A 20,279-nucleotide genomic window follows, 5' to 3' on the forward strand; every position below is an offset into this window, starting at 1 on the left:
CCTGCATTTGGATCTCTTTCGTGCTTCTTGTATCACCGTACGTGACAGAAGGACTCCGTCCACACAGAGATCCAGCGGTATGTCGATTAACGCTTCTTCCCCAGCCACCGAGCGGGAGAGAAGCAATCGGTTTGAGGGAACCCGCCTGGTCGTGTTTCGCGGGACCAGGGGAGGTCGCCGAGGAGGAGGTGGGCGAGAGGAAGCTCAGCATCGCTCTCCACCATGGCCCCCCTTCGACTCGGGGCTCACGTGGGAGGGACCAGAGCAGCCGTCTCACCAGGGCAGAAGGAGAAAGTCAGCGACACTGCCCATGATGGCCGCAGGTCCAGCACCACAGCACCAGATGGCCGCCAACCCAGCGCCGCTGCGGTGCACGGCCACCAACCCCGCACCACGAGGCCAGATGGAAGCCAGCCTCACACCACAGTGCAAGATGGCTGCCAGCTCAGCACCAACACCCAAGATGGCCGCTGACACTTTTCTCGATTACTTCGAGATGTTATCCAAGATCCTAGAGATTCCCAAGACGGTTCACGTCATGGCTGCTGAGCCAGCGCCTCAGCAAAAGATGGCCGCCAGCCCAGCGCCACAGCACAAAATGGCCGCCAGCTCAGAGCCACAGCACAAGATGGCCGACAGCTCAGAGCCACAGCACAAGATGGCCGCCAGCTCAGAGCCACAGCACAAGATGGCCACCAGCCCAGCGCTACAGCACAAGATGGCCGACTCAACTCCTGAATCTCCAGACAAGGTGCCACCGACTCGCCATCATAGAGGGCGGAGGAGGAGGAGACAGGCGTCTACCGTTCCTCAAAGCCGAGGTCGAGGCGGTGCCCGATGCCGTTCCGGAGGCCGAGGCGGTGCCCGATGCCGTTCCGGAGGCCGAGGCGGTGCCCGATGCCGAGGCAGTGTCCGTTGCTGTTCCGGAGGCCGAGGCGGTGCCCGATGCCGTTCAGGAAGCCGAGGCCATTCCGGATGCCGTTCCGGAAGCCGAGGCCATTCCGGATGCCGTTCCGGAAGCCGAGGCCGTTCCGGAGTCAAGTCAGATTCCTGTTGACCTTCCCAAGTCAAGTCAGGTGCCCATTGACTTTCCAGAGTTGAGTCAGTTCCCGGTTGACCCTCTAGAGTCGAGTCAGGTGTTCATGGACCCTCCTGAGTCAGGGTTAGTCACCGTCGACCTTCCAGAGTCAGGGTTAGTTACCATTGACCATCCAGAGTCAGGGCTAGTTCCAGTGGACCCTCCAGAGTCGAGTCAGGTTCCAGTGGACCCTCCAGAGTCGAGTCAGGTTCCAGTGGACCCTCCAGAGTCAGGGCCAGTCACCGGGGACCTTCCAGAGACAAGGCGGGTCACCGTTGAACTTTCAGAGTCAAGTCAAGTCACTGGGTGGCCTTCTGCTCCGCCCTGTTGGACTCCGGCATCGACCACAGGGGCGTGGTGGTCATCTGCTCCGCCCTTTGGGGCTCCGGCATCGACCACAGGGGTGTGGTGGTCATCTGCTCCGCCCTGGGGGGCTCCGATGTCGACCACAGGGGCGTGGTGGTCATCTGCTCCGCCCTGGGGGGCTCCGACGTCGACCACAGGGGCGTGGTGGTCATCTGCTCCGCCCTGGGGTGCTCCGGCATCGACCACGAGGAAGTGGTGGTCATCTGCTCCGCCCTGGGGGGCTCCGACGTCGACCACGAGGACGTGGTGGTCATCTGCTCCACCCTGGGGGACTCCGGCGTCGACCACGAGGACGTGGTGGTCCTCTGCTCCGCCCTGGGGGGCTTCCACTCTGACCACACGGACATGGTGGTCTTCTGCTCCGCCCTGGGGGGACTTCATATTACTGTTTGGTTTTTGTTTTGTGTCTTCACTCCTGTCCCTGTTCCCCTCTGTTAGTCTGGCCCTCCGTCCCTCCCCCTGAGCCTCCACCTGTCCACCTCCCTCCTGGTCTCTGTTTTGTCTATCGTGGAGCATCTGGAAGCCGCTCTGTAGAGGGGGGGTTCTGTCACAGTGTCTGGGTTGTGTTCCCTGGGTGTCCACTAGGTGTCCTCCGTTCCCACGGTGTCTGTCATATTATCACTTCCTGTTCCCTTATTTGGTCACCTTCCTCCTTGTTTTAGTTAATTGATTGTTCCCCACCTGTCTCCAGTTTCCCTATTATCCTTCTGTGTATTTATACCCGGTCTGTCTGAGTCTTTGTATCTAATGAACGAGTACTATCTAATCTAAAAAATACATACTATTACCCAATGAATAACTACTAGAACATAAAAATTAAATACTAGTCACTAGTGGAATACATACTAGTCAAAACTGAATAGTTGATATCTCAATGACGGATCCCCATAGAAGTTAATAGCAAAAATGTTACATTTGTTATTAGTAACAATCTAAAAGTTACTAGTCACTATTGAATTAAGTACTAGTATCTAATGAATAAGTACTAGTATCTTAAAAATAAATACTAGTATCTAATAAATAAGTACTAGTGTTTAATCAATATCTAATGAATAAATACTAGTACCTAATGAATAAGTACTAGTATCTAATGAATAAGTACTAGTACCTAATAAATAAGCACTAGTATCTAATGAATAAGTACAAGTATCTAATGAATAAGTGCAAGTAACTTTACAACAGACACTACAAGCTAAAGAATAAGCACTAGTACCTAAAAAATAAGCACTAGTAGTTAATGAATAAGTACTAGTATTTAATGAAAAAGATACTAGTATCTAAAAAATAAGTACTAGTAACATGCAAAAAGAAACTAGGCTTATAGATTATATGTTATACAGTAAATGCTTTTCTTAGTATATAACATTTAAGTACTAGTATTTAATAAATAAGTACTAGTATCTAATAAATAAGTACTATTTAATCAATAAGTACTAGTATCTAATAAATAAGTACTAGTATTTAGTCAATAAGTACTTGTATCTAATGAATAAATACTAGTACCTAATAAATAAGTACTAGTATCTAATGAATAAGTACTAGTATCTAATGATTAAGTACTAGTAACTTTACAAAAGACACTAGTAGCTAAAGAATAAGAGCTAGTACCTAACAAAAAAAAAAGAAGTAGTAGTTAATGTATAAGTACTAGTACTAAATGGAAAAGATACTAGTATGTAAAAAATAAGTACTAGTAATGTTAAATTAGATACTATTGCACTTTATAGATTAAATGTTATAACGGCTTGCCATAGAATGATGCTAGAGTTCACTCACACATGAAGTTAAAATAGAATAGGAATATCTTTCCCTTAGAAATTTTTATATTAAAAGTGTAAAAATAGCATACAATAAATATAAAGTAATATTAACTAAATATACATTGCTGTTTGATGTTGCTTTCTGAAGACTAGAAATAAATTATAATATCTATGCTATTATTTTATTCTATTGGCATTACTAGCTTTTAAAAGTAAGAAATGAATACAAATCTGCATATGACTGTGTAAAATAAATTATTTGAGAATACTTTAATTTGCAGTTGTGTTGTGTCTTTATCACCACTTTGTCTGTAGCTACTATCTAAAGGTTATCAGGCACTTTTTTGTTATTCAGTTTTAGGACAATATTAATTGTACTAAACGGAAATACATAACGTAGACTGACAAATATTATATATTATAATCATAGACTGTAATATCAAATTTGCCATCCTTGAAATAAGTGAAAGCCCCTAGTGGGCGGGGACTCCCATGACAACAAACCGGCCATTCCTCCAATCAAACACCTCGACACGGCGATCCGTGTGTGATGCTGCTGACACACACTGATGACAGAGGATCTGTTGTCTGGTAATGGCACACACAATAGGCCTTTTAATTTCCGAAAATAATTCGGAAGACTGGCGTATGCTACACCATGTCCTTTAACTAAAGAATGCAATCCTCAACGTTTGTTTAGGTGTAGACGTCACAACGCACACTCAAACGCACGCGCTCCTTTCACGTAAGCTCGCGGATATTTAGAGGAATAAAAGGCATGAAACTGACCGGAGTCCACAGCGTTCCTTGGGACCATGAGAGGTTTGCAGAGGGGTGTTAAAGAATGCAAGGTAAGCACGGGCCTCGATCTCTGATGCGCCTCTTATCTCTCAACGAGTGCGTGCATTAGCCTATGTGTATTTTACATATTAATTTATTTTATTTATTTATTTTTATTTTTTTGCGTAGACCATATAACCCAGTATTACTCCATGTTATTTATCTTATCCATTCATTAAAAGATGTGTCGTTACTTAAAATTCTGTGCCGTATTCTGTCTATTATTCTGGGGTTAAATAGGATTTGTTGAGTCTCTGCTGGATTTCCTGAGAGCAAACATTAGATTCGAACACTTTCGTTAAATTAAATGTTTAGGCCTAACAGTAATAACTGAGAGCTGTTTAGGATATTTGTAGAAGTGTTTCATCCATCATAGCACGGAGTGACTCTGCAGTCAACCTGAATGTTACTTGTCAACTTCATAAAATTGACAGTTTCATACAGCAGCAATATGACTGGAGGTGTGGGAGAGCAGGTGGCTAATTCTTGGAAATGAGGGTAAGAACCAAGATTTATCAGTCATGCAAGGTAACCAGCTTTTAATCTGTTTCTCAGATTTAACCTGGCAGCAGCTTAATTCTAAATAGAAAATGGGATTGGTATATCGAAATGATCTTGAAAAGAATATATGGTTTATGTTTTGTCTATTCAGTTATAGAAGGTTATAATTTATAAATTGTCTGACCCTAATATAAGAAGTATGTATGTTTTTAAAGGAAAAATCTAATAATTAAATAAGGGGAAAAAAAACCATAAATAAATAATTTTGTAAAATATATACATTAACTGACACCAGAAAGCCATAAGCATCAAAATTAGTTTAATAGGCTATTAACTTAAAATCTCAAGTTCAAGTTAAAACTGAAAAAAAAGGTTGGAAATCCCTGTTCTAGAGGGACACAGAATTTACATTTATTTGCAAGTTTTTCTATTATATGGCCAAGGAATACATTTATAATGCAGGATGTTTGTATCCAGACTGTTAAAACAATCGCTGAAAATGAATCGCCTCAAATTAATGTAGACAATATTTTTCTAGCCTCACAGTGACCAGTGTTGGCGGGATCCCTGAATTGTCACCATGAAAGCAGGGAATTCAAGATGTGCTTTCTTCCTGGGCTTCCTGGTGGGCAGCTGCTCCATGTACATCTTTTTGAGACAGGTGTGGTTTGAGGAGAGCTACAGCTGGAAGCGTGATGGCAAGAGCAACCCTGCTCCACTGGGACCTGAACAAAACACCCCCAACCTTACCTGGAAAGTGGAAGGATCTGTCCTGATCAACCTCAAACATCCTCACCAGCCAGGTGCTCAGCACCCTCTAGTGCATAATTTATGTTGCATACATTAATGAGTGTAACATGATATAAAGCACTGGAACATAATAGATGGTGCAAAGCTTTCACTTTCTACTCACTTCATTTAGTTTTTAATGGAAGATAACAGTGATTTGTGAAAGTAATTTTTAGCAGCGTATCGGCAGCAATAGGCAAAAACGAATGTTTTTAGTTACTCATGCCATTGTATTTGCAGTCAGTCATGAATAATTTATTACGTGAGTGAAAGTGTCAGTTGACAGGGTTGTTACTGTTAAAACGAGTGTTAGGATAAGTCAATGGGTCAATAATCTGACTCTTTTTTTGTAATAAGTTTTGTGTATAAATATATTTGTATATATATATATATATATATATATATATATATATATATTGCCTAATAGGTTAGTGTACATAGGTTAAAGTACACCTTCAAAATATGTTATGATTGTATTAAACTGCAATATAACTATAGAACTTGTTTTAAAAACACAGGAGAGGATGGTCACATCGCAGATGAGCTGTTTAAGAAAGTGCGAATCCTGTGCTGGGTGATGACAGGGCCTAGTAATCTACAGTCAAAGGCTCGGCATGTGAAGGCAACGTGGAGTCGTCACTGTAACGTAGTGCTGTTCATGAGCTCTGAGGAAGACCACAGCTTCCCCACAGTGGGTCTCGGCACAGGAGAAGGCCGTGACCAGCTGTACTGGAAGACTATTCGTGCCTTCCACTATGCTCTGAAGAACCATGTCGATGAGGCAGACTGGTTCCTCAAAACCGACGATGACACGTTCATCGTTGTGGACAACTTGCGCTGGATCTTGTCGAACTACACAGCAGAGCAGCCCATATACTTTGGAAAGAGATTCAAGCCGTACGCCAAGCAGGGCTACATGAGTGGAGGCGCAGGTTATGTGCTCAGCAAAGAGGCCCTAAGAAGGTTTGTGGAGGGTTTTAGCACTAAAGTGTGCACTCATACCACCTCAGTGGAGGATCTAGCGATGGGTCAGTGTCTGGAGAAAATGGGGGTGGTAGCAGGGGACTCCAGGGACACACTGCACCGCGAAACCTTCCATCCTTTCATTCCTGAACACCATCTTACAGGAAAGTTCTCTAAAACCTTCTGGTACTGGAACTACTGCTTCTACCCAATTGTAGAAGTAAGTCAAACACTTTTAATATTTTAATTATTTTTATTTTTGATCCTCAAGGCTGAATTTTTTTTTCTGGATTCTTTGATGAACAGCATTTATTTAAAATAGAAGTAATAATATAAATGTATTTACTGTCGAATTTTAGCAATTAACCTGTCCTTGATGACTTAAAATATTATCCCCAAATTTTGGATGGTAGTGTAGGATAAAATATGCACTTATTGTCCTGTTTCTTAAGATATTTTATGTCCTTCGTGGTCTTTGTGATATTTCTCTAAATTCCACAGCTTTTGTCTCCGACACATAGGAAGCACATTAGTTATTACTTTAGTAATGATAGAAGTTAAACTGGTTTTTTGAAAAGTTTTAAGAACTTGACTACTATATGCCTGAGAGGAGAAAACAATTAAAGTGTCAAAAGTAATTTTTCTATTCAGGATAGTATTATAGGTATGAATAAAAATCAACAACATTCTTTGAGAAATATACTTTGAGAACGAAATTATCTCTCATAATTTTAGCCGTCTCATTTTTAAATGCCAAACTGAATTAGAAACTCCTTCAGGGGATTGCAAGCGAAACCAACAATGGATAGGTTTGATGGAGACAGCTTTTGTCAATAATTTCTCTTTCATGTATGTAATGATGTGATTCGTGACTAGACCGCTAATGTCTAGCATTACAAAACCCAAAAATAAACACAATTTTGTCTTGTTGTGGTCATCAGAGTGGCAATGAAAAGAATAAACATGCTGTTTTAGTGTTTATAAAGTATATATAACAAATATAATTAAGAACAGAATTGTAATTTCTTTCAGAAAGATTCCTTTTTACACATACAAATTAGGCTTAATTTAAGAAAATTAATGACAAAATGACAAAAATGTCTTAAATTTTCCTTTAAAAAAAAGCAAAAAACAATGTTACAGACAATAGAAGTAAATTAAAATGTAAAATTGAGTAATACAAAGCTTATTATGTTGTAAAGCACTTAATTTAGTCTTCTGTTAAAACTATTCTCTTTTTTTGCTGTAGAGTTCTCTTTTTGGTCATTAGTAATTACACTGTAAACTTTAATATAACTATATTAGCAAGTGATTTTTTTCCACACTACAATCATACTAACACACATTTATCCTATGGATGAACGAACTAACACATATTTGTCCTATGGATGGATTTTAAGGTTTACAGATTGGCCACATTTACTTCAATTGAAAGTGCCATAATATAACCCATATTTTAAAAAAAGAAAGAAAGCAAGCAAGCACAGATATGTCAAAATTAATTTTAATGGTAATCAGCATTTTGACACAAGTGTGTTGATTGACCTTAACTTGTAATGAACCCAGAATATTTATTTTAATGCAAATAAAATCTGCAATCATATGTTAATATAACAGTATATTCGGTATATTTGTCTTTTCCTACAGGGCCCACAGTGCTGCTCTGACCTAGCTGTGTCTTTCCACTATGTAGACCCTGTGCTAATGTACACTCTTGAGTACTACACTTACCGTCTCAGGCCTTATGGCTACCAACACCGCTACCAGCCTCCAGTGCCTGCTGTACTGTCTTTAGCTTCACACACTGGGAAACCCACCACAGAAGCTCTGAGATTAGAGGAGCGTGTTAAAGAAAAATCACTTCCAACATACACCAAGAATCCCAGAGCTGAGAAAGTGAAGACTACTGGAACAACAAGTCACAAAGTCACAAATGCTGACCAGGGGAGAAACATAACCGACAGAAGCACTGCATGATTGTGAATATGATTGCCTCTTCTTGTGTACTGTAAATCCAAAATGACGCATGACAGATGTGAACTGTGAACTTGTGTAGCATTTTGAATCATCCAGACTGTGTACTGTGCAAATGGAGTGGTGAAGTGGTTACAGAAGTTCAAACTTTTACAAAGAAAATTTTTTGTCATTATTGCTGTTGATCAAGTAACTTGACTGGTTGCGCCAGTTATAAATCAACTGTAAATCACATCAAATATGTGTTTGCCACTCAACGGATTGTTAATATGGTACCTGCTATTTGAATAAATTATTTTGCTGCCTTCTAGTTAGAGTGCAGTGAAAAATGTGTCTGATTCACATTGGCTAAAGTACATGAAGGGCTTCAACAGCTTTGTATTTCAACAATGAAACCAAATGAAAAGCTGAGTTTCATGTCACTGATTATTCTTTGGGGTTTCTTTAATATTTATTTATTTTTACTTTGAGAGTGCAGATGGCCTTATTTTTTGGGATGATGTCTATTATTGTTACATTACTAAACTGTTTCCTTAAAGACATACTGTGCTTTAACTATCTACTGATATCCAAAGCACTAACACTCAAAGTCAAACTTAAAGCATTAGTCATTTGTATTAGGGACATCATGTTTCTTCTAGTATGATTAAGTTGATATCAAGTTAAAATAAATATATGGATGTACATAATTATATATGCAGTTAGTCATGAAGCTTCTGTGTTTTGGCAAATGTAGCAAATTATTACTGTGTACAGTATTTTGCGGGGTCGCTATTTTATGTTGTTTTAAACATTTGACTAATAAAACATTGTGAGATCAGATAGATATTTTTATTTACAAAATCATGTTTTATACATTAGACAGCAAAAATTACTTTTAATAAATATATTGAAATGCAGGGGATGTAAGTGGATATGTAAATGTGGAGACATTTAATCTAGGTTAATGTATAATTTGCAATACAATAAAACAAATCACACCATAGGAAATCATGTTTATTTGATTAATCTTATATAAATATTTTCTCTTGCTTTATTACTTCTGTAAAATAAATGATGACTTTTTGTTGTTGCTCCAAAGAAATTTCTTGAAAAGAAGCTGTCCCGACAGGGTGGGGCAGACGATTCACGAAACAATTCATTCGCCTATAACCCACGACGAAACCTGCAACAACAACAACAAAATAATAGTAATAATAATAAAAATAATAATAAAATATAATTATAATAAATACTTATATAAATAAATATATTTACAAGAAAGCCAGAAATTTTGTAACAATAGACAGACATGCTTTAGGAACAAATGCTGTGTTGTAATAGCTTCAGAAAGCCTGTAGATGGCAGAGCCGCTTTACTACTGAACTGCTCACCTCAGTTTGCATTTGTTGAAGAAGATGCCTCCGCTCGATCCTGTTTCTGGATACTCTTTTCTCCATGGACGCCCAGTGTCTGACGACACAAATACAGTATGTTTGAGATGCGTGATAGACTGAACAATCTTCTGACAATATTTGTTAAGTTTGACACATGTTTGAGGTTCAGCTCACACTGTTCAATTAAGACAAAATCGTTGGTAATGTGTACGTTAGGCTACTACTTATTGTCTCGTATGAACAACCAGTCATACACTGGTTTAAGTTTCACGAACCTTATTTGCACATACTGTATGCTTCATTTCGAGACGGACTTGACTTGAAAGTAATAAAATTTGCAGATTTCGATTCAGTCACCGCTTTAAGATTCGGTGAGTTAATTCATTAAATGATTAATCAGATTTAAATCGGAAACTCGTGTGTCTTATTGATCAATATTAGTTAAAATAACATACTCATAAGAGTCATTTGTTCGTAAACCAATTGACACTGCTTCTGGTATATATTTTGATTCACTAAAAAGAACCGGCTCTTAAGAGTCATTCGGTTGTGTGAATCAAACTGCATTGGTCAAGCTGCATGTTTTTGATTCCCTAAAAAGAACCGAATCATAAGAGTCATTTGTTCGTAAATCGAACTACTGTTCGTGCTTTAGGTTTGTTTATTTCGTGCACCACGCGAGGACAACTCGGACAACTTAAAATAAAATAAAATTATATATATATATATATATATTCAGACGTTTCGTAAATACAGCGTGTAAACACACAAAAATATTTCATGTAAGGGTAAAATTATATCAAGATAACGGTCATCTAAAGGTAACATTATTTCTTTCACAAACATCACAGAATTGAAGAGAAAACGTGTTTACCAGGGTCAGCGTTCCGTCGCCCCATGAGTCCAACAAAGATATCGTGCATTTCCCCTAAAAGAAAACGTATGAAATTTTCTTAGATCATTTTTAAACAGAGGATTTCTGAATGCACAAAAAGTACCCAAATGCCTTACTTTTACGCTGAGGTGGTATATCTTCTGTGTCTGGAAAAAAAAGAGTAGAAAAAAATTATGTAAATCCGATACAAAATTATCACAGCAGCAAATATATCTGTTCACTCACCGGCGTTCCTGCGCCCCATTAGTCCGACGAAACTGTCATAATCTATGTCATTATACCTCTTCAGCAAGTTATGAGGCGACCGCCGAAAACTCGGACTCTCCTGTGCATGAAATTAAGTTTTTATTATACAGTTCATGCAAAACAATATATGTATACCTTTTAGAAGATAATAATCTGTCACTTACGCCTGAAACTGCTCTTTGAGACTCTGACTGCTGACAGCTCGACTCACTCCATCGGGTTTCCAGCACCAAAACCAAGAACAGTAACACTAGCCCACGATACATCTTTACTGACAGGTCTGAGGAGAAAATATGTCAAATACTAAAACAACTGACAACATTTCAAAGCAACCGTTTGTTTACTTCACTGTTACATTTTATCCATAAATTAACACAAAGTTAAAATATTGCAGTATTCATTTATATAAATTCAGTACAAATTACAACTAAACCATCAGGATGAAAAAATAAAAGATTGTTTCAAAGAATTAAATGAAAAAAAAAAACTTAAACGATACTGTAAAATTGTAATTTGATTTACATTTTTCAAGTATTGGACTCACCTGAGCTGAGGATACTGCTATGTGGAAACAGCTGAGGTACAGTTTGTGGTCGAGGAGTTAAATCCTTTTGTGATGGATTTCAGTTCAGACAAGAGACACAGAGACAGGGATTCACTCTTCCCTGATTGTTAAATGATAGCAACATGTGCGTAAGTCCAATCAGATGTCGCAGTGTAGGTGTGGTTTAAGGGTTTGTAGTCTGCATCAGCAATGACCGTGCAATTGAGATCCTGACATCAGAGGCGTCAGGCATTCCTTAAAAGGACAAGAACCATAGCCTCTTTTGTTAAACCCTTGTCATCAATTACTCAGATTTGAAGTCTTGCAACTTTAATCCCATACATGTAACTTTGACAGATTTTTCAAGGTTACAGAGTACCAGGTTTGAATGAATCTGGGTCTCCCGCATCTGTGGGTCAAACTTAGAACATTTGCGTGAGAGTATGTCTACATGTAATGTTTGTTGACTCATTAAGATTATGCTGATATCTATTCGAATGCTACTTTTCTCTGCTAAGTAGGGCCTTATTGTCGTATTTTCCTCCTGACTGCCTAATTGGTGCGTCCACTGGCGGGAATGTAATCTCTCAAGGAAGCAATTACACAGATGGAGAGGTGGATGATGAGAACGGTGTCTCGCAGACTCTATGGACATCTTGAGGGGGCATCTAACTGGCCTGGCGACATGCAGAGTTGATTAGTAGGAACATCCATTAGTTGCCGCCCACACTCAGTGTGCAGCATGCAAAGGGCAGCTGTGCTTTGAAATTTCTGTTAAAGAACAGATTTGATCAGTTCATTAACAGAAGCCTATGATAGCAACAGCCCAGGCAGTACTAACCCACTTTTACATCAACATAATAAAGCCTGTGAGACTCAGACACAATCGTCAGCATCATTACATTTTTTTTTTTTCATTTTTGTTGACTTGATTATTTTTATCATCATTGTCTCTGATGTTATCTATATAAAAACTTTAATGCTGTCCTGTTGAGTGTGAAGAATGTGTTTATCAAGGCTGTGCACCATTTAACTCTAAATTGACTCAAAATTTCTTGTTTGTTGTATAGCAATTACATAATTTTATTCATATAACACATTTTAAACTTAAGAAAGTAAAGTTTACATGTATTTTTTTTAAACTACAGTTGATTTCTCTTACTGTTACTCTAATTCCACCCTATTAAAAATTATTATAATTAAAATGCATTTATTTCATACTAAGTATAGATTAAATCTGTTATCATATTCGCAGACCTATCACTCAAGACTTACTGATATAAAAATATAATAAAACTTTAGTTGGAGTACTACTTGGAGTACACAATGCAAAAACTTTTTTTATTCAGTCAACTCCATTTTTAACAGAGTTAGCCAGATACAGTTTTAGAGTTTTTAGTGAAAATACATTTTAAAACATAAAATAATTTGTTATAGATTCTTCTTGCCATGATAATAGCCACAGAAGTTGGCATGGTGTTAAACACAAACAAACAAACTTAGAATAGTTCCACTTTAGCACAATCAAATATACTTCAGTAAATCTATACTTACACTACTTTTGCACAATTAAAGTGCATTAATTAAAAAATTTGTTATTCCAATTTATCACATTTTAAGTGCACCAGTTTTGTATACCAATAGCACAATTCGCTGAGTATTTATATAAATATATAAATGTATTTGTAGTATACTTAGCATGAATTTAATGCATTTCAAACACATTTTAGTTCACTTTAGGGCAGTTGCTACTGTACATATTTTCCTCAGGTTAAGGTAATTTACACAAGTAGAACATGTTTTCTATGTTACTGTAAAATGTAACTTATCTCTTCCATAAGCACTTCACTGCATTCTAGCTTGTATTTTTATGCACTATATTAGGGATGGGACGATAACCGGTTTTATTGATAACCGTGATAAAATGTGCTGAAGGTTAGTAATATCGTTTAAAAATGAATTATCATTAAAACCGTGTTTGATTATCGCGGTTTTAATAACTCACTATTAAATCATGTCCAGCCAGCAACAGTCTGACGCAAGCGCAGCGCACAATGTTTTTTTTTGTTTTTTTCGAGAAGGAATGGCGAAAGTCAGTGACTTTTCTATGCTTTTCTATGCTTCTACACTTTTCATTGTAAGGAAGGAAATGCCACAGAATTTAATCTTTCTTTAAATTAAGTGCATAGAGTTGCTTGTTTTATTAGTTGTTTGTTGATTATTAAATATAAAACTTGCTGAAATGTTTTCAGTGTGAGCATCAACTATTTTTGAACACTTTCATCTCGTTTCAACAAAACCGTGATAATATTGATAATCGTGATAATTTTAGTCACTATAATCGTGATATTAAATTTTCATACCGTCCCATCCCTACACTATATTTAAAACTTAGTATTGCTAACCCTTTTTCTGTTGTCTCCTTGAGATGAATGGCTCGTTGCGTTCCTCATTCAGATAAAAGTGTCTTCTAAATATTTAAATAACTGTTTTTTTTTTGTTTTCTTTTTTGTTGTTGTTGTTGTACATAACAGTTTTTCCAAAAGTGTAGTGCTAAATTACTGGCCTAAGAATGTTAGCGCAAATGGTTATGACATTAAAGACTAAATTAATAATTTTGTATCTTTAAAAAATGTCCAAAGACCCTTGCTCTCTGCCACTTTACATTCTGTTTTAAATGAGACATGGAAATGCATAATATTTTTCTAGTGCTGATAGGGGAGGATAAATATCTGGAAGCAAATTACTTTGCAAATAGAGGGTTATAAATGTTATAAATGATAGTCAAGAGCAGCTGTTGATTGGGAGCCCTACGGAGAAAGCAGGCATAAATATATTGGGAATAATGTTGTAAATATGACTGATAATGTTTACAGTCCAAATTTTTAAATTCTGTATTTGTTAAAACCTGTGATGGCAATTTCTGTTTGTGCTCGCATAAGGCTTATAAAGCATTCCGACAAACAATAGAGCCAGTACTCTACCCGCATGCCAATTATTTTTCACTGCAAGGGATGTTGGCAAATATGCTGTACCTCTACTATGCAAACCATGTCTGTTTCATAATGTTTTTGATGCATATGTTTGGACTTCATCACTGAACATGTTGATCCACAGGAGACAGTCACTGCCGATGTTCTATGCAGACCGAGCTATGACTTGCGGGGACATGTCATCTACAAAAAAAGTGCAGGTCAGAGTTCCAAATGGCTGGATTTCCCAAAGGTTAGCGGATTAGCATTAAGATGTTTTAGTAATGAGTCCCAACCCATATATGTCTCTTCCTGCTCTGCATGGATCAGACAGCAGGTCAGATTAAGGATATGGGGATGGATGGGAGACACATCTGACAGCAGTAGGGGAAGAAAAAGTAATTAATTGCATTCTTCCATTATTAATGAATTCTTCTTTCCCTTAATCACAGAGCCACATCCTGGGAGTATCAATGAGAACACCATAGGGCTGTTTATTTGGCGCATGCTAGGTTAGAGGGTCCCTGCCGCTGAGAGGATGGCGACAGGAAGAGGATGCCATAGTGGTAAATTCATGACAGTATTTGATATCATTTAGCGCACTCAAAATGTGGAAGGGAGCTATGTATTGCTGCCAAGGAAAATTTTACTGCAATTATCTCAGTTTGTCATCTAAAGTATATATTTACTAAAGGATGCACATGAGAAATCAGGAATTGGTGCAACCAAAATCAGTCCCGATGTTCATGTCTCTATTGATTTCCTATGAGATAGAACAGCATTTTTTGCTTAATGTGAAATGGAGCGGTTACTTTATTTGTGGCAGCTGGTGTTTGAAAATCATCTTATCTTACTTGCTAATGTCATGAGCTTCTCACACTTTTTGTATGAGTTGTTTGTTTTAATTCTTAGTAACGGCTCACAGTGAGCGATGTTTACGGTAGAAATCAGAGTTTATTCACTTCACTGCACATAGAAACATCTTTCTCAGGGTTGTTTATGATTTTTCGAAAGTTCTGGTCTTCTTGTTTGGTGGGTTTTGGATAAATTCCAGGGGTTTTCTTGAGAAATTATGTTCATGATGTTGTGTTTTTTGTGCATAGAAAGGGAAGTAAATGAGATTTGACACATGATGGAACAGTGACTGACAAGTCAGATTACTGGTCTCAGCTATGCTCAGGAACAGCAGGGTGTTGGCAATGGCTCTCTACAGACCAAGACAAACACAGCTTAAAAGATCCATAGCATTAAATGGAGACTGGAAGGGTGACTGATCACAAGCAGTCACTATTGAGCAAATATGAAAAATGATGGTTAGATTTATTCCAGAAAAGTATATTACACTGGGGATAAATCTGTTCCATTTCAAATATACATATGATAAAATAATTCAATTTTAAGTTCTAGTGTAATGTGTATGACACTGTATAGGTATGGGTAAAGGATTTTTATTTTTACAATGTATTTTAGTGTTAGTATATTTAGACCGTTAGTGTTTTCACCTAACTTAACGTTTACATTCTGGTACAAAGATACATGAAATATGTTTAATATTGATTATTTTAACACTTTCATAAAATTTGATATTCTGTTTTTTATGACTGGTCAGAAATCATGAGATCGGTTGTGATTATTATTGTATTGACAATATGTCAACAGTAGAAAAAAAAAACATTGCATTTTTGTGTATAGATTTACGTCAGTACAAATGACATCATTTATGCCGATAATTTAATTTTGGGGAAAAAGCATAAAAATGTATAATCCAATAATTTACATTTTAATTTAATATTGCTGCTTTTAAAATATCCCTATATATATTTAAATAAACTAGGTCACACTTTATTTTAAGGCCCAATATTCACTATACACTAACTGGTAACTTTGCCTCAAGTAACTCCTAATTAGCTGATTATTAATTGTAAGTAATGTATGAGGCAGGGTTAAGGGATCTAAAATATGGCCATGCAAATAAAGCATGAATATGTGCTTTATAAGAACTAATATACTGTAAAGCCAATATGCTGGTAATATGCATGCTAATAACTAGTTGATAGTGGAAATTGCACCCTAAACTAAAGTGTTATCTAAACATATTATTATTACTGCCTTTTATATAGGGTCCCAAATTTTTCATCATCATAATTATCATAAGTAGGGGTCCTTCAATTAAAAAGTTTGAAAAACTCTTGATGCAGATGACGCCACGAGCTATATGTAAGAAACTTCCCCTTGCGTCTTTGCCACTCGTGTTTCATCAATTGGCTGGCTCCCTGCAGCCAGGCTCCTGACTAGAGCGGGTGTAAGGGAGGCAGACGTGATAACTAACTGGCATATGATGAAGCACACCTGAAGTTAATGCTGCCGTGCCAACTGCTGTTAAATGCCAAGCATGGCTCTCATACATTTCCAGTGTTAACACAGTGGTGTCCTCACAGGTCCAGAGAGGGAATGCGTCACGGCCATTTATATATATATATATATATATGTGTGTGTGTGTGTGTGTGTATAGTGCTGTGAAAAGGTCTTTGCCCCCTTCCTTTTAAATTTTTTTTTTTTTTTTTTTTGCATTAATCATGAAAACACTGTCCCGGTGTAAGATCCCTCGGATCCCTATATTAATGCTTTAATTTTTCCATTAAATCATGAAAGAATTGTGATTAATCACATTATTTTAGAAAGCGGAGTTAAATTTCACTAGCCACAACCCGGCCTGGTTACTGCCAGACCTGTTGAATCAAGAAAATCACTTAAATACAACCTGTCTGATAAAGTGAAGCATGGTTAATGGGCAACACATCATGCCATGATCTAAAGCAGTTCAAAAACAGATAAAAAATAAAATAGTTGATATCTATCAATCTGAAAAGGGTTATAAAGCAATTTCTAAGGCTTTGGGACTTCAGCAAACCACAGTCAGTAGATAGAGAAAACTTGGAACAGTGGTGAACCTTCCCAGGAGTGACCGGCCTACCAAAATTACTCCAAGAGCACAACAACGACTCATCCAGGAGGTCCTATGGTGTTCATGATTCAACAATAAGATAGAGACTTGGCAAAAACAACATCCATTGGAAAGTTCCAAGGCAAAAGCCACTGCTGACCAAAAAGAACACAAAGGCTCGTCTCACATTTGCCCAAAAATATCTTGATTATCCCCAAGACACTTGAGCTAAATCTATTTAAGAACATTTTATGTAAGTGCATGAATCAACAGCAACCATAAATAATATTCATGAAATGCCTGTTGCAAATAAAGCAGCATTTTGACCTCCACGTATATGTGCAGATCACATCTATAAAGTAACAAATTACGAAGGCAGGAGGCTGTTATTCCTCGCCTCTGCTGTGTTGGCAGAGGCCACGAAACCCCTGTCTGTGCAACTTTGTATTAGACTTTTCACATTACATTTCAAAGCCTTGTGTCTATTAAAGCATTAGAATGGACTTGAGCTCAAGGACAAAATGACAATCATGAATCAGAATGACAAACCTCACTTCCCCTCGCAGGTTTGTACTGGCTTTTATGGACGGAGGAGGAAAAGCAGCATGATTCAGAAAGAGGGTGACAGATGCAGGAGAGTGTCACAGAAAGCAGATAAAACTGAAGAGTTATTAAAAACTTGGCCAGAGGATGGTCAGTGTAGCAGCGGAGCTTAGGGGAGCTAAATGTGAAGACAGGCTTCGCCGGGGCATCCAAGGGTTGATAGGCAATGAGGCATTGGAGGTGGCTGCGTTGTGTAAGGGACGTGTCTGACAATAGGTTGAGCTCAATGTAGCTCAGAATCCCCTGCTGTTCATGTCACCCAGAGGCGACACAACAGAGCCATAAATAAAATGGACAAGAGGAAGCCCCGTCCTTTCCCCTGCATGTGTGACCTCACACACGCGTTACTCTAATTTGATTGATTAGCTGGAATAACTTGTGAGACTTAGTCATCTCCCCTTTTGAGCTGCTTCTACCCACAGGTCTTCATGATGAACTGCAAATTCACAGTTTTCCCCTTTCTTGATAGCTTTCAGGGTTTTATGGTCATCTATATGTTAATTTAAGTCTGATTGCATTCTCTTATCGAAAGAGTTGAATGTTCTGCACTTAGAGACATTTAGGGTTGTTAGGCAGCGTATTGTGTCATCAAGGCACATCTCCCATCTGTTGCACACATATCTCCTCATCAGCGCTTTGCTGCAGTGTTCTGCAGGACAAAAGGATTCAATCTTTGCACATAAGTGGAAATCCAATCGTGTGTTTTCATTTAGCTCTTCAAAATGCTGTTTGGAGATAATAAATAGTCTATTCTGTCTTTCGGGGTAATGCTGAGAACTGTGTCGTGATATCAGCATGTGATGAGCAGGGTTTATGGACATTTGGCTCTTCAGTAATCAGCGTGTCTCTGTCTGTTCTAGCTGTACTTTTCCATGGTTATTGTTTTATTGCTGTGCTGTCCCTGTGAACTGGTATAATTTTTAATTATCAGTTTAAGATATCACAGGATTACATCAATTCTTGCACCAGAATATTGATTAAATCAATTTGTGGTGTAATACAAAAGGAACAAATACACACAAAACGTAATTGATTACAAAGCAAATACATGGGGACTTTGAAGAATCTTCTGAGAATTGTCATTGGCTTATTATTAGAAATTTGCATTTATGAAATAACATTTAATTGTCCATATTTATTATCTATACTTTAGTATTGCATAAATTATTAACAGTGTCTTTATCTTTTAGGTGCTTTTTCAAGTGTTGCCAATGTTGTGTCAGACTAGATATATTTATTGCCTTTAGTGCATTATGCTGTAATTACAAAAATATTAAGTAATGGTAAAGTAAGCTGGTGATTTAAGAAGAACTGAAAAACTTCACTGAAACAAATTTGGTTGTAGAATCAGTTTTCACTCAGAAATTCCTTTGAAATTTCACAAATATAGGAAATTAACACATTAAATTAATTGTAAATTTAAAACACGTAAATAATCAAAGCTATTTTTATATAGTGTACATATACAGTAGATCAATCTGTTCTTTACTGTATTTATAATGTAATTTATTTTCTCATACTTCTATTGCATGAGCATGATGTTTTATCCTTGGTTGAAATATCTCTATACAATGCAAAAAGAAGTAAAGAAGACTTTTTGTCCCTTCTTTGGTGGTATTTCATAGATACAGTCTCCATGTAGTTCACATGGGAAGACTATTGTCGCAAAAATTAAATCCTAATCCAAAATCAGAGAAGTGAGTCACTTTATTTTGCATAGATCTAACTCCATACTGGCTTTTGATGGCAGTGCCCTTTGGATTCTGTTCTTTTCAGTGAGCTGTAATTAAGGTATTTAGGTGTTGATTAGAGCAGCAGGGACAGATTCGGTGACAGTGATTGTCACAGTAAACAGATCCTGTGTATTGAGCCAGGCTCTTCTTTTTCATAGAATCCAGGTGTCACATGGGTGCTGTACTCTATAAATACATCAGACATGGATTTCAGAGAGATGAGGATGTTCTAATGTGTAATAGATGAGCCAAAACTTTTTGTTTTGTATGTAAAGTTTAAAACTTTTCAAATACGAGTTAAAAAAAAAAACAGTGTGTTACTTTGAGGAAGTTTTCTCCAACCCAAAAAGTTATAAATTCCTAAAAGCACGGTTATAATTTATTAACAGGTACATTAAAGGTCAGAAATTTCCCCTAAATTCTGTTTCTATTTGTACTGTCCATGTTGTTCTAAACCTTTCTGACTGTCTTTCCTCTGTGGAGCAAATGGAAAAAAAAAAGAAAATAAAAATAAAAAAGAAGTTTCTGACAGACTTAACAAAAAGAAAAAAAAACAGTATCAGAGCTTCTTTTTTATCAAAAGAAAATAAGTCAAATGGGTTTGGAACATTGTGGTGAGCAAATATTGAAAGAATTTAAATTTTTGTCCTTCAAGAACACACTTAGAATGGAAGAACACCTGCTGATGTGCAGGA

At 37.5% G+C, this 20,279-nt stretch overlaps 2 protein-coding genes and 1 long non-coding RNA gene across 4 annotated transcripts in view; 2 read left to right on the top strand and 1 right to left on the bottom strand.

The window, feature by feature from the left end:
• The first annotated feature begins 3,761 nt into the window (after positions 1–3,761).
• c1galt1la (core 1 synthase, glycoprotein-N-acetylgalactosamine 3-beta-galactosyltransferase 1, like a) lies at positions 3,762–9,091 on the top strand. Its single transcript, XM_059528014.1, has 4 exons — positions 3,762–4,055; positions 5,084–5,348; positions 5,853–6,517; positions 7,945–9,091. Exons 2-4 carry the CDS (start codon positions 5,126–5,128, stop codon positions 8,272–8,274), a joined length of 1,218 nt encoding a protein of 405 aa, XP_059383997.1. The 5' UTR covers positions 3,762–4,055; positions 5,084–5,125; the 3' UTR covers positions 8,275–9,091.
• tac3a (tachykinin precursor 3a) lies at positions 8,772–11,496 on the bottom strand. The gene is made up of 7 exons (XM_059528015.1): positions 11,333–11,496; positions 10,953–11,068; positions 10,768–10,867; positions 10,659–10,688; positions 10,522–10,575; positions 9,645–9,723; positions 8,772–9,436 (listed from the first exon to the last, which is right to left on the bottom strand). The coding sequence occupies exons 2-7, from the start codon at positions 11,052–11,054 to the stop codon at positions 9,418–9,420; spliced, it is 384 nt and encodes a 127-aa protein (XP_059383998.1). The 5' UTR covers positions 11,055–11,068; positions 11,333–11,496; the 3' UTR covers positions 8,772–9,417.
• The window catches only part of LOC132118289 (uncharacterized), a 32,816-nt gene continuing 22,195 nt past the window's right edge, over positions 9,659–20,279 (top strand). The window contains exons 1-3 of one of the 2 annotated variants that reach the window (XR_009425886.1): positions 9,659–9,740; positions 14,450–14,557; positions 14,757–14,884. This is a non-coding gene — a long non-coding RNA (uncharacterized LOC132118289). Of the gene's footprint in view, positions 9,741–14,449; positions 14,558–14,756; positions 15,595–20,279 lie in introns of those variants that run through there. The other variant, XR_009425885.1, reaches the window with a different exon arrangement.

The sequence above is a fragment of the Carassius carassius genome, chromosome 37 (assembly GCF_963082965.1).
Source record: "Carassius carassius chromosome 37, fCarCar2.1, whole genome shotgun sequence".
In the NCBI taxonomy this organism is placed as follows: domain Eukaryota; kingdom Metazoa; phylum Chordata; class Actinopteri; order Cypriniformes; family Cyprinidae; genus Carassius; species Carassius carassius.